The 15,001-nt window shown below is 30.6% G+C and overlaps 1 protein-coding gene and 1 long non-coding RNA gene across 3 annotated transcripts; one reads left to right on the top strand and one right to left on the bottom strand.

Annotated features, from left to right (window-relative positions):
- The first annotated feature begins 239 nt into the window (after window positions 1-239).
- On the top strand, window positions 240-3,180 carry LOC124900123. The gene is made up of 2 exons (XR_007057885.1): window positions 240-453; window positions 2,729-3,180. It is a non-coding gene; the product is annotated as an uncharacterized LOC124900123 (long non-coding RNA).
- On the bottom strand, window positions 2,469-7,730 carry LOC107852632 (NAC domain-containing protein 26). 2 transcript variants are annotated; one of them, XM_047415564.1, is made up of 5 exons: window positions 7,513-7,730; window positions 7,049-7,118; window positions 5,439-5,632; window positions 4,256-4,524; window positions 2,469-3,272 (listed from the first exon to the last, which is right to left on the bottom strand). In XM_047415564.1, exons 3-5 carry the CDS (start codon window positions 5,596-5,598, stop codon window positions 2,691-2,693), a joined length of 1,011 nt encoding a protein of 336 aa, XP_047271520.1. In that variant the 5' UTR covers window positions 5,599-5,632; window positions 7,049-7,118; window positions 7,513-7,730; the 3' UTR covers window positions 2,469-2,690. The 2 variants fall into 2 exon arrangements, with proteins under 2 accessions (XP_047271520.1, XP_016553146.1); XM_016697660.2 differs by having other exon boundaries at window positions 7,049-7,730.
- Window positions 7,731-15,001: the final 7,271 nt, after the last annotated feature.

The raw sequence follows: 15,001 nt of genomic DNA, 5'->3' as shown, positions 1-15,001 counted from the left end.
TGCTGTAAAATTAGCATTGCTTGAAAGGGACTGTCATGTTTGAGTTCAATTTCAACCACATCAAAGTAAAATCCATGATTATTACTCCTAAATTTTATAATAACTGACTCAAAAAGTAGACAAAAAAAAAACACTTTTACTTTCTTCTTATTGTTATTGCATAATTATGTTATGAAATTTCGTGCTCTTTTTTCCTCTCTTATCCGTTAAGTTCTTTGAGTATTTAACACCAACTAAAATTTGAATTCTACTACCATATATATAAAACTCAGTACATTTTTGCCTACATATACATCACTTTATTAGTACCATCTTCTTCCACCCTTTTAGCCTAGAATATACAAAATTCCTCTACATCTATATATCTTGATCTTGAATAAAATTTTTGTATATATATGCATTGAGCTTGTGCGTAGCAGCAAAATGGCTTGCATTATTTGAAGAGATATCAAGGTGAGCTGAGTTATGAATCTTGAAGAGATGACTTGTTGGGAATTTAAGTTTCTACTATAATTTAGCACTTTAGCTTCATTCTTTTGTTTTACTTCCTTCGTTTCAATTTGATTGTCTGATTTTCACTTTATACAGAGTTTAAAGAAGTAAAGATGACTTTTAAATCGTACGGTCTTAAACTGAAGATATGTAGAATGTATCAAAATGTCATTTAGTCTTTGTAGTGTTAAATATAACATATAGAAAGTTGAAACTAAAAATAATAGGAAAAATAAAACAAATATATTTAAAGGGAGGGAGTAATTTATCTAATTGAGGTAATCTTGAACTTCAAGGTAGGGCAAACAAGAAGATTGAGTGATTTTGGTTCAATGCCTCTCAAGTATTTAAAAAGCAAATCTAGAGGATTTTAGCCAAGGTTTCTTAGAAATCACAATTGGAATCTTCTCGTTGATTACAAATTTCAATTTAGAAATAAGTGGTGTGTTTTGTTTTATCTGCTATGCTTGCATTTGGAAACTTTCTTACTAATTCATGATCCTGGTTAAAGTATGCACAGAAAACTATAGCAATGGTGCACTCTTTTATTTGGTGTGAATTCTTTTGATAATACTTTATTCGTACATTTTTACTTGTCCAGTTTAGACTTTATATGCTGGCATGTTAAGGTATTAATGATAATTTCCCTAAGTATTTTACTACAATTACTCATATTAATTGTTACTTATTTTGAGATCTTGAAAAATAATTTAGAGAATAAGTAATTAATGTTGAGGGGAAAATATGAAAACACGATGTTTTTCTTTTGATATGCTAAAAGTGATATGCAAAAGAGGAATATATTTTTATATAACATACAAATAAAAGTGAATGGAGGGAATAGGTGATAGTAAACTTTAAACCTAAAATATCGTATGCTTTAATAATATAGTGAATTGTGCGACCGCCCTATTTACTTAGAAAAAGTTGTTAGAAAGCAAATTTTAAATAATTCTCTTTATCGTAATTTGGAAGTGTTAAGCAAGCTTTGCTTCTTATTAAAGTGGAATTAACCACGCATTTAATGACTTCCATGAGAAGGCTTCTCTTTAGTTGACATTAGCACAGTAATATTGTATTTAACAATCCAAACCCCCCACCAAATAAAAAAAAATAAACGAGTTTTGCATTGTTGACAGTAACAATAGTTTTGCATTGCTAAATTTTCAATTTTGGATCTAGTTCGACGTAATTATGAGACCTGAGTGAAGGAAGACACATATATAATGTATAGTCTATAAATTCAATAAAATATCAATGGTAAACCTATTACAAATTTAAATTATGCTTCGTTCAAAATACTGGACTGAATAATAGGAGCATAGGCCTAGTTCTTTTCTTTCTTTCTTTTTTTGCATTTAGTTTGATAAATTTCAAACTTCTTTTTGGTCTAATTGGATAGTTTCAACATAATGATATTAACAATGGAAAATTTTATATGCACAGTTTCGAATTATAAAAACATTTTACAATTAGAGATCTAGAAGACATAATTAATTAGTTATTTAGAAATGTCTTCAAGATCAATTTCTTTTTTTTTTATTAGACAATATGGGAGGTTTTCATTGTCAGCTTATCATTTGCCAACAAATTTTTTCCTTCCATATCTGCTGGAAATATTCATCTTAATGGTTGAAATAATTAATACTTAGCTTAAAAACACTTCAATTCAGTTGGAGAAAATTAGTCAAAACACAATCAATCTGGAAAGTAGTATCACCATAATATATCTATAGTCCGTTCAAGGACGATATCATACTAGATCAATTTGGTCATCTTTGGGAACATCTCTTAAAATTGGAAATATTAAAAAATAAAATAAAAAATAGCATGACTTGTGTGCCTGAACTTCGTCATGCATGTAAATCGAGAAATATCCAAATTGTTTTTAAAATGTTAGAGCTGCATTAAAGAACATACATTATCCAAGATCCAACACATGAAAAATGTCATATCTTGCCTTGAGAATCCAAATATAAATATATACGCATTAGAGGTCCTCTATATATATTTTTTGGTTCGATTTTCTTAAATACGAGTTTCATTGTCTTATAAACCAGTACAATTTTTTTAAACCACTAATACATCACCATTTGAGTTTTATTATGTACAGAAACTGAGGCAATTAAGTACATATATCAAATCCATTCATCAACATATATTTTCTATGATTAGTAGTAAATATTTAGAGCATTATATTACTTCCATAGATGATCAAGTTGTGAACTTGAAGCAGATAATGAGGCAATTTCTGATGAAGCCATTTCTGTCCCCTTATTAATACTATCATCTTGAAGCAAATTCATTTGTTGTTCATGAGAAGCTGGAGAGCTGGAGCAAGCAGCAGCACTGCCATCTTGTTGACTTAGTTGAGATGCAACAAATTTATCGAGTACTCGCCAATCGGTCACTTGATCCACTGCTTGATTATCATAGTTGTTGTAAATTGAATTGGGCTGTTCTATATTAATTTGGTTGATTCCATGATAGGATTGAGGGATTTTTGGAGACTCCAATTGAGGGAGTTGGAGAAATAATGCATCATTATTATGAGGCTGCATATTGGTGTAGGGTAATTGGTGATGGTATGAAGGAGTAGTATTATATGGAATATTTGGAAAATTGTTACGTCGTGGAGAGTCAAAATCAGGGATGAAATTGGAGACTAATTGCTCATTGTTGTACCAACATAGTGACTCCTGTTGATATTGTTCTCCTTCTCCCCTTATTGATGTTGCTAGTTTTTTCTTGAATACTCTACACACTGCCCATCCTTCTTCCTGCAGGTGCAATTTGAGTAATGTTAATTAGGACATACATATGGCTTATAATGCTTTTTATGCACCAGTAAGGTAAATAATATAGACCCTTATGGTCCGATCCTACTGCTCTAGGAGAGGAGCTTCAGTGCACTGGACTGTTATTTCGATAATGATAATGTCAGTGGTCAAATTGTGATGAAAGGGTAAAACTTAATAGCATACTAAACTAGTGGGTAAACCTAGTTTATACTAAATTTATTCATGCATAAAATCAAAATCAGTCATTAGTTGATTACTCCTAACTTATGGCTTTGTAGCTTATGACCAAGCATATTTGGTTTGAATCAAATATTTTATGATCTCATCTCATTCCTAATTTTTTTTGTACATTTTCTAAAAAAATACTCTTTATAAACCATAACATTTAATTATCTCTCTATTATATATTCATCATTCGTTTTTTTTTTTTCTAATGTAAAAGTACTTTTAAATTTGTATTTTTCATAAATAGCTCCTAGGACATTTCAATTATTTGTATTTAACAACATTCTACTAATTAAACACTAACTACTATTTATTACTATCAATTTTAAGACTTTTATCCAAACATGTAACTATTACTACTGCAATTGATAATTTTCACCCTTGATCTATACAAACATGTAACTTTAATTTGTTAACAATCATCATCTCTTATATCAATTATAGAAGATAATGCGGATCTAGTTTTATCAGACTTCGACAGAGTTAAATTATTCTCTAACCTTTTTTCTATGCAATGTTAGTTACACATTTCTATATATATATATATGTAACAAGGGAAAGAAGTTAATGTTCACTTCAAGTAGTGCTTCAAATGATTTTGAAAGTTGTCATGATTAATATTGAGCTTAAGTTATTTAGGTAGATTAAAATTTTTGCAACATGTTTACAATTTAATCGATCATAACAGGTAATCCGCCTTATTTTTCCAAACAAGTATTTTGATTTAGAAAACTTGCCTGAGTCCCATTCTCATTGGTTTCAAGTCTGTACTCATGCATTATATAATCAGATTTTTGTCCATTTGGTGCTCTTCCTTTATAAAATACCAATGTCTTTCTCATTCCAATCAAACAATGCTTACGATAAATAGCCTTGTCTCTTCCAGTTGCTTTCCAAAATCCTGCTTTTGTAGCTCTATTTGTTCTAGTTCCTGTTGGATACTTCTTGTCTTTATGACTAAAGAAGTACCATTCACTTGGGTCCTCACTTCCTATCCTGCACAATTCTGTAAAATATAAAACAAACAAAAATCAGTGCAGGCAGATCTCTCTATACAAACCATCCTCTATATTACTAACATTCCATTATAACGGCCAAGTTAATTTAAAACCAATTTTATCTATTTTATGTTATATTATGTACTTTATGTAACAACATTTTACTATAGCATCAAAAAAACCTAATCGGATGAATGATCTCGTTATGGAGAGATCTTGACTATAGTCAGTAGAAGACCATTTTTTCTTTTCGGGGGTTATGGCCTGGGGTCTATAAAAAACAATCCTTCTACCTCATAAAGTAAAGGGGTAAGTTTTGCATACTGCATGCTACCCTTTCCATACTCCAGTTGTTGGATTACACTGGATATTACGTTATTGTTGTTGTTATCACGGGTGAAGCTAGGGCCGATGGGGTTTGATGAACCCTCTTAGATAGAAAATACATGCTACCCTTTCCATACTCCACTTGTTGGATTACACTGGATATTACGTTATTGTTGTTGTTATCAGGGGTGAAGCTAGGGCCGATGGGGTTCGATGAACCCTCTTAGATAGAAAATACATGCTACCTTTTCCATACTCCACTTGTTGTATAATTACACTGGATATTACGTTGTTGTTGTTATCAGGGGCGAAGCTAGGGCCGATGGGGTTTGATGAACCCTCTTAGATAGAAAATACATTGTTTATATAAGATTAAAATTATTTTTCCGTATATATGTGGTAGATGTTAAGTCACCTTCAACTTCTCCGTATAATTACTTTTTCATATTTTAAACCCCCTTAGTGAAAATCATGGATCCACCACCAGTTGTTATATGTGAATTCCCTATATTTTCACATGTAGTAGGAATGTAGGATATACATATTCGACATAGGTCATTGATAATTAATGATGTTATAAATCAAAGCTATGTACCTTGAAGATCCCATGGCTCAATTTTATAAAGGTCAATTTCCTTAATGACATCAAGATCAATTCTTTTTGATGCAATCTTTTTCCTGAGGTAATAATCAACTAATTCCTCATCCGTAGGGTGGAATCGAAAACCTGGAGGAACATGTGTAAAAGAATTCATGTCTTTTAATTTTGTTGATCCACAAAATCAAAACCTGCATTCCAATGATCAAATGAATTAATTATTAGCTCTTAAGATTACAATAACTGTCACATAGTATAAGTTTCAAGAAGATATGTGTAAGGAAATTATAGAACATTTCACAAATTTTCTTTAATGGAAAAGAAAAAATTGATACATTTAATCCGTAAAAATGATTAAAGAACAAGAAAACAAAAAGAATATTAACCTTAACAAACATCTAGGACTTTTTCTTTAAAATGTCAAACATCATTTCACTTCATAGTTCTTTAAAAATTAAATGACCTTAGGGAAATCACATGGGTCAAGATCATATGTTTTTTCAGAAAAGTATCATATATTTCCTTCTTCATGTGCCACTACTTGTTTATTTTCGTCTCCCCAGGTAAGTCTACTAAACTAAAATACTTGTTAAATTTATTATAATATAGAAAATTAGACAGGTTATCTGCTATAATTAATGAGACGAGAAAACTAAGACATGATTTAACATGAATATACACACTATCTTTGTATGGTCTATGTAATATTATCGGAATTCAAACCCTAGAAAATGAAAAAGAAAAACAAACTCAACACATGTTTAAGTCATATATATAAGCATTATTTTATGATTCATAAAGTTATAATTACCCTAATTAAAACACGTATATGTGTTGAAAACTTGAAAAAAAAAAAAAAGTAAAAGTAAATGATGTGTGAAGAATTTTGGTTTTGTCAACTTTGTGGGGATAAAAGCATGAGAGCCCTAATCACTTGAAGATGTGGATAAAAAAACACTACTACTCAAGTTTGCTTTAGCCTTAGGCATGAAACCTGAATGAAACAAAGTACAATAAGTATAATGTTTCCTCCACTCATAAAGTAAAATAATATAATGTGTAATCAAAATTCAATACCTTTACTTTAATTTGTTTAGCTATAGCCAACGTTAAAACCATATATTCTTAACAAAGTTCAAGAAGCATATAGTACATCATATCGTTAATTAAGAATTTGTCTATTATATCTGTTCACACAAAATAAGTTCAATTCATATTGCTAAGAAGAAGGACGAGGGTTACATATAAGTATATACACATACATTCTTTAAGAAAATATGATCTAGGGTATTGAAAAGACATTTGATGAAAATTAACAAGAATTTTCTAAATATTTTTGAGAAACATGTATTTACAACACCATGAGAAAACTTCCTTCATCCAATTAACTTTTCTTTTCGTTCGCATCAAAGTCGAGATAACAAGCTTCTTTGATGGACTTTGTCATAAGAAATCGAATTAACATCGCGTGAGCCAATGACTCACCTATCAGATATTAAACCGATGAACACATATAATAATACTCTTAATCTTCATCCGATTAAGTAACTACAAATGGAAAAAAGTGATCAAAGAAGAAAGGAGAAGAAGATAGCAAGGCACACAACCTTTGATAACTACAATGATCCTCTAGAGTTGTTGTTCCACAGATCTGCTTCAGATCAATCAAAGTAGTCACTGTGTAAAAAGATGTAGTAGTAGAATTATAAACTCTCATTCAACTTTAGAAAGCTAGTAGACAAAAAGAGAAGCAATTCTTCCTCGGGAATCGAACTCTTTTTTAACTTTCACAAAAGCAATAAACCTTTCTCATGGTCCTCTCCCCAAAAAAATAATATGATCAGATCCCAACTAATGTATGAAAAGTAGAAACTATGAAGGAAAAAAATATTCTCTTCCTGAAGAGGAAAAAAAATGAGGAGCTAGAGAGAATATAGGGTTTCAAAAAAAATATATGCAAATGAGAATGTACTCCCTCTATCAAAGTACCTATATATGAAAAATGAAACTATTTTTTTTTCCTTGTACAAAAAACAATTATGAGTAGTGGAGTATATATATTTTCTATCACCTTATCTCTTGATGAAGAAGAAAAAGATCATTGTAAAAGATTTGGGAGGCGGAAAAAATGGTGGCTATGGCAGGTTAATCATCTATACCACCACCACCCCACCAATTTTTGATGGTGACCTAATATGATTTTTTATATGTTCTAGTATAAAAGAAAATGTAGTTTAATTTGACACTTTTTGTGTGTTTTGTTTGATCAAAGAGAGAGAATGTTAGGGAATGAAGGTCAGAAAACTGAGGGCATATATTAGCTGGGCCTTCTTAAAGAGGTAGCATCATCCATACACCATAAGACAACACACCCGACCAAAAAGAGATTGTATTTGTTTAACTTGTTTGTTAGCTTATAAAATTGTGTTGTTGGTGACATAATCATTTGATCAAATATTTTAACATTTTCTTGGATTCAAACTTTAAATAGTCAGTTCATTTTTACTAATTTTTTAATTAGATTTCTAATTTTACTTATTATTTTTAACATATCAAGAGAAACAACTTCTTTTCCTGTTGTACCCTTAACATTAATTATTTTATTTTTCAAATTAATTTCAAGCTACAATGTAAGCAGTGGAGGAGCCAAAGCCAACGAAGGGTGGTCAGATGACCACCCTTTGTTGGAAATTTTTTTCGAGCATATAGGTTAAATATAGATATTTATGATTATATACATGTTGTTGCAGACCCTTGACAAGCTAGAGAAGCATAGTCCAGTGGTCAAAAGTGTGCATTTCCGCATCAACAACTTGGGTTCGAACCTTGGCAAGTGTAGCAGCGTTTTATTTTCTTTGTTTTTTAAACAGTTTTTTTCCCAAGGAAAAATATGAACACCCTTAACCAAAATTCTGGCTCCGCCACTGATGTAAGCATCATCTAATAGAGGTACTATAGTAAAATAGTCATGTTATAAATTATTTTTCTTAATAAGTGTGTCAACTCAAAATGTGACAAGTAAAACCAAACGAAGGAAGTATTATGAGTTCGGAATGTCACTTGAAGTCAGAGTGGAGGATTGTCCAAGCCTTATAAAGGGTTCAAAAATCTCATCCCTTCAGATGTGAGTGGGGTGTACACAACTACACATTCAAGGATCGAGGGTAATTCCATACCCCCACACCCTTTCAATCAGTTCACGGGGGCCTATATCGGTGTGTCTAACTCTGATATCATGTCAAATTAGACTTTGGATTCTGAACCCAACTTATACTCCAAAAGCAAGCCTTGCTCAAAGAAAAAAAATATTCAAGTCTTACAAAAAGTCCAAAAATCTCATCTCTTATTTGTATGGAAATTCTTTCCATTCATCACCTTTTTTTCCATTCATCACTTGATTTCAAATTTAAAATTAATAATTTCTTAATTAACATGTATATAAGCTTTGAGCCATAGCTATTGAGTTCAATCAATTTTTTTTTTTTTTGGCGCATCCGCCCTAATGTTACCCCTTCATTGAAAGGGGTGAGGAGGAATATAAGAACACTTCTTTTACCAAAACTATATCAACTTTTTGTTACATTTTAAGTGGGAATTAAGAGTACAAGAGTTAAATTAGTTTTACTTTTTTTAATGTGAGTTCAAATATAATATTTTCAACTTTAAAAAAATTAATTTACATATTTGAAATATACCTAAAAATTATTGTAATTACAATAATTCACAGTTAAAAGAACATATATGGTACATTGTTGATTGTACAATATAATACAGCTTGCAACTCTACCCCGAGCGATTAACATGGTTCTTCTACTTTTGATCAAAGATTTTAGGTTCTAACCCCTAAAATTCGAAAAATCCTACTTCAGCTTTTAGAAATGGGTAAAGTATAAATCAAAATTTAATCAAAATCCAATACAAATATCAAATACATCAAGCAAGGAACCGAAATAAAAGCACTCAACCTGTGAGTATGCGACAACTTTGCTAATGACATGCATTGACTTTCTCTTTTCCTTTTTTTAACAATTGTAAATCATTTGAAAGGACTAGAAATTTTTTTATTGTCTTCTTCTGTATAAATTTTACTACTTCTTGTTACTGTATTACCTACTGGAAATGATACTTTAATTTTATTATTTTTTATTTGAGTAGTTTCCTCCTTATTTAAAACACACAGTTTCTTGAGGATTTACGCCAATAGGTAACTTAGAGGACAACGACATGTAACATTATACTCCATACAAATATTAATTTGAAACCTTAAAAAGTGATAAATAATTTTCTATAACATGTCAATAAGTGGAGTAAAATATCTGTAGATTAATATGTCCTAAATCCTTAAATTTTTAGTTAGTGCACACAACTGAAATATAACTTTATGTAATGGTCTCCCATTACGGGCTCTATATTGTTCATCCCAGCCAAACATAAACAAAAGGTTAATTAACTAATCTAACTTTTAAAAAGATCTCTCTGAATTACAATACTTTTTATGTGACACTATAATTAAATAACATATATCAACCTTATATGACAAAGAATATAACATTATAAAATGTGAAACGTGAAATACTAACAAGTCAGTAGCAACCTCACGCGGCCTCTGGTTGGTTAGGTCTACAATTTAATACTAATATTTATTTATTTTTAACACAAAAGGTAGGGCCATACCCTACAGAACCGACCCAATACACTTTGAAAATGACTCCTCTCCAAATAATATAAAAGGGAAATATCAAATACTATTCTCATGGTTGGGGACGGGTGCGAACGAGAATCTTAATAGGAGTAACTTAATTGGTTAGTTGTTTGAAATTTCATTTTATCGGGTGAGGATTTAATTTTTCATATTATAATCAGGTGGGGTACAAACAAAAGTATCATATTGATACTTAAAAAGACGCAAAACGACATATAAGGTATATCACACAAAAATATCATATTGTGAGGTAGAGAAAATCATGTGGATTTGATCAAAAATAGATAACATCACATAATATAACAATATTTTTGAAAACATTGTTTCGTGCTTACACACCACATTCTCATTTCTCAAACTCCACTTCCACTTGTAGAATTTTACTCAATATGCTATTGATATATTAATATAAGAAGAATTGTAATTTATAATCAATACTATTTTTATATAATTTTTAAGTATTTTAATTAAAACATAAAAATACGACTGATCTAATCAATTTACCCTCAAAGAATAATCAGTTGGTGCTCAAGAAGCGAAAAAGTTGTGACGATAAATTAGAGGAATAACACATATTTGTAACAAAAAATAAAATTATAAATCCAGTTAGTCTCGAAAAGAGCTTTAGGCCCCTAGGTGATGCGTGGGGAAAAAGGGTCCGTGGTAACGGTGGAGAGTGGGTCCCGTTGTAACGGAATGATGGCTGTATACATTAGTATTATTTTGGTTGGGTGTGTTATGTGTGTGTGGTTGGGGGTGGGGGGTGGGGAGGGGGGGTTATAAAACAAACATATATACGTGGTGGCTGTTAATGGCTTGGCGTGGGTTAATCCTTGATGATTAAGCTCACAAACCTGGCTTTGTTTTTGTGGAATAATGACCCACTATATATATACCTTATCTTCTTAACACCAATATCTTTAACTACTCTCATCACTTCAATAGTGACAACTATTCTACCACTATAGCTTTTCAATCCTAGTATAACGCGTTTGAGTTTTAATTTATGCTACTGCTACTTAGGGGCGGATCTATGTGTATGGATGAGAATGTCACGGCATTCGATAACCTTGATTGAAACATTGTATGTATATGTGTATACACATAAGAAATGAGATATAGATTAAATTTGTCACCCTTAAAAACAAGCAGTTAGATAGCGTCAGTGGCAAGGGGAGTTTCCTGTTATTCTTTACTAATTCAAATTTTTGCTTTAATTGATTCTTAATTTTTTTAACTCTCTTTTGATAATTACTATTAATCTCTTGATATGAATATTATGTAAATCCCATATCAATGAGCACTAAATTTTAAATTGTCAGTAATAAAAATATATATAAATAGTAAATTATTTAAAAACTTAAGTTTTAAAAATGATTTATTATCATGCTAAAAATTTTTTAAAATTAAAGATCAGTTTAATCTTTCATCAAAGTTCACGATAAGTGAAGATGACTATATGAAACTATAATTTTTACTCCTTCTCAATTATATATCTATAATAACATATAAAGATAATGGAATATGAATATGTTGAAGTAACGATATTAGATGGTTTATACCAAGTTTGATTTTTTAATATGATTTTTTTTCTCAGAGTTTTAGAGTAAATTTCTCTTATTCGTAAAAAAAATTTGGACTAATTGGGTATCTTGAACCTCACACTATCTTGAAAGAGAATATAACTAAATATCCATATTCGATTAATTAGTATATAAAAATAATTAAAAAAAAAAGATAAATAATTCAAAATGTAACTCAAAATTTAAAAAATCGACCCGTTAATTCAGTGGAGAATTTGACACTCGGGACTTACGAATCATGGATCCGCCTCTGCTGCTACTATAAGAAAATTACTACTAATTTTTTAATGAATTTGTTTGGATATTAACTTGGTTGTAATATGTTTGATGGTTCGAGGAAAATTTCATCCGGTAATTAGCGGTTCTTGTCACTAATTTATTTGATCTACCTTAATTTAAAAAAAAAGTAGTTCAGTGAACTAAAGTTACCACTTTACGTAAAGTGCAGAGAAGGGCCGACCAAGATCTATTATGCATAACTTTACATTGCATTTCTGCAAGAGGTTGTTTTCGAGTCTTAAACTTGACCTCCTGGACACATAACGTGAACCCACAACCAAGAGGTTATTAAAATTCCTACAAGTTATTATTCTACTTCAATAGACCAACAACACACTTTATTTATAATTTTTCAACTTATAATTCTTATATATTTACTGAATTTCTCTATATAAATACTATATCAGACTCATAAACTCAAAAAATATCGATTTGCATCTAATTTTGTACTATCAATTTAAATTGATCTACAATAACATAGTAATTTTCCCTATGATAAGGTGTTCAGAAAAATAGAGCATGACATGTTATAACATGTTATATCATACTGAAAATGCAGTTTTTTAATAGTAATAGTAATAGTATATAATAATTTAAAGTACTGTAGTTAATTATATTTTCTCAATTTGTCTGTTAATTAACTTTATGACAAGTGTACATACACAATATGTTAAAAATATGTATTGACAAGTGTAGTGCTTGTGCGTGCCGATTAGGTAATCCAAGCCTTCACTTTTGCAGAGGAAAAGGCCTCTTCTCCGCCTATGGTTGTGGAGAAAAGGCAATTTCATTCATTAAACAAATACTAATAACCTTTTTATCCTATACTTCTTTTACTTTGCTGTTGAATCTCATCAGTTAAAAAATAAGGTTTAATTAGTTTAGTATAGAAGTGAAGCAAAAGTTACAGACGTTATACATTGGTCAGCATTAATCAGGACCAGGCCCACCTACCATGCCTATGTGGCAAAACATTCCCAGGTTTAATTTGTACACTTCTTATGCCTTCTTTTTTCTCTTTTCTTTGGCCACGTATATAGGGATGACAATAGTGCGTTGCGGTGCAGTTTTTATCTAAATTCGTGAATTTTAAAATTACACCACATCATCTTTAAACTCACATAAATCCGCTTCACACTTATATCTGCGCATACTTGCATATATCCACACCATACCATTTAAAAAAAAAAATTTACTTAAATCCATCCCATACCCGCACTGAACCCACATAGTCTAAAATTCGCACCGCCCCACATAGCCTAAAACCCGCACTGCCCCACACTCGCACCGTCCCATTGCCATCCCTACACGTATAGAGTGTCAAATAAATGAATTGGATTTAAGCATATATGTTTGTATATTTTTTGTGGCTCGAGTGGGATCGAAGGGATTAGATTAGTGTGTTTTATTTTAAAAAAACAAATTATTTAACATTGATTTGAGTTTTTTAATTAAGGTAAGAGTACATATGAAAAGTTTCTTAACAACGAGGGTAAATTGGACCTCAAAGTGTGACATTGAGGAGAAATTTCGCTTCAAAGTATGACGAATGATATATTTAGCCAATTTTTCAAAGTGGCGAGGTAAATTTGACACCAAAGTACGGCAGAAGAGTAAATTCAGTCCCAAAGTATGACGAAGAGTATATTTAACCAGTTTTTCAAAATAGAGGGGTAAATTTGACATCAAAATATGATAGCGAGGGTAAATTTGACTCCAAAGTATGACGAATGATATATTTAGCTAATTTTTCAAATTAGAAAATAAATTTTACCTTTTTCCCATTTTGGACAGACAAAAATGAGCTGAATAAATAAATATAAATGAGAGTATCAATATTCCCTAATTGGCCCAAAGATTACTTGAACTAAGGAGAGCTGAGTCAAGATAAGAAAAATAACAGGTCAATGTCTAATCAGACTAATCTGCACAACTCTAACATATTTTGTTTTTCTTTTGACAGTTAAGATTAAAAAAAAGATTTTCTAAAAAATATTTGAACTAAGATGATTGTGAATCACAAATCAGCTCAATTTTAAATTGACTGAATTGGATTATTGAGCCAAAATGAAACTAAATTAATAGAGATATATGACAATTAAAGCCTTTCACACAGCAATAATAAGTTTGTCAGTTAGATTTTCACTATCCCCTTTCTTCCTCGTGTAATACAAACTGTTCCGTCCAAAAGAGAAAAAAAAAACTACCAGTAGATAAATAGCATTTGCCATGAAATGAAAGAATGAGTTTTACTTTTATGGGTACCACATATCAGGTATACACATCCTGCCTTGTATTATATTTCAACTTTTTACTTTTGTAAGCAAGCTTCACTATAATTTAAAGAATCCTTTTTTGCTTTACTTTTCAAGCTTTTTAATTATATGAGTTTGAAGTACAACAATTTGTGCCAATTGTTATTAACTATGAAGTAATTGTCTTGGATTGATTTTTCTTTTCTTGACTATATCACACGTACATGCAGTAAGAAAATAATGGAACATCATTGTCTCTATGTCATGTTGCACTACATGAGTAACACCATTTTGGCAAAGTTTAATTTATTTGTTCTTCATGCAGCCAAAAGATGATAAGTGCATTTCACAAAGAACTATTGTAGTTGTATCTTTAATCATATTCTTGATTTCTATCATTGTATGTAATACGTAGTCATGTAACTTTGGCACCATGAAGATTGAAAAATGAATTTGATTATGAAAATTTATTATAACGAATTGGAAAGTGAGAAGAAAATATTGGCTCTTTATTCATTCTTTGGTGCTATCATGAAACTCTATTTTTCAACACAAGCTAAATTGTATGTATGTAGCAGCACATCATTTGAGGAGCATAAAAATAACTAGGTGCATGATGTAAAAGAGACAAAGAGTGTAGAGCCAAATGATATCATGGTCTGAAATATAACCTTTCAAATTTCATTTGAATGCTAAACCAATTTAGTGGTTATGTAATCAGGATGCATGAGTAGGGTACGT

Source organism: Capsicum annuum, chromosome 1 (assembly GCF_002878395.1).
Source record: "Capsicum annuum cultivar UCD-10X-F1 chromosome 1, UCD10Xv1.1, whole genome shotgun sequence".
NCBI lineage: Eukaryota > Viridiplantae > Streptophyta > Magnoliopsida > Solanales > Solanaceae > Capsicum > Capsicum annuum.
Note: the sequence above shows the minus strand (reverse complement) of the source record. Positions and strands in the feature narration are given on the sequence as shown.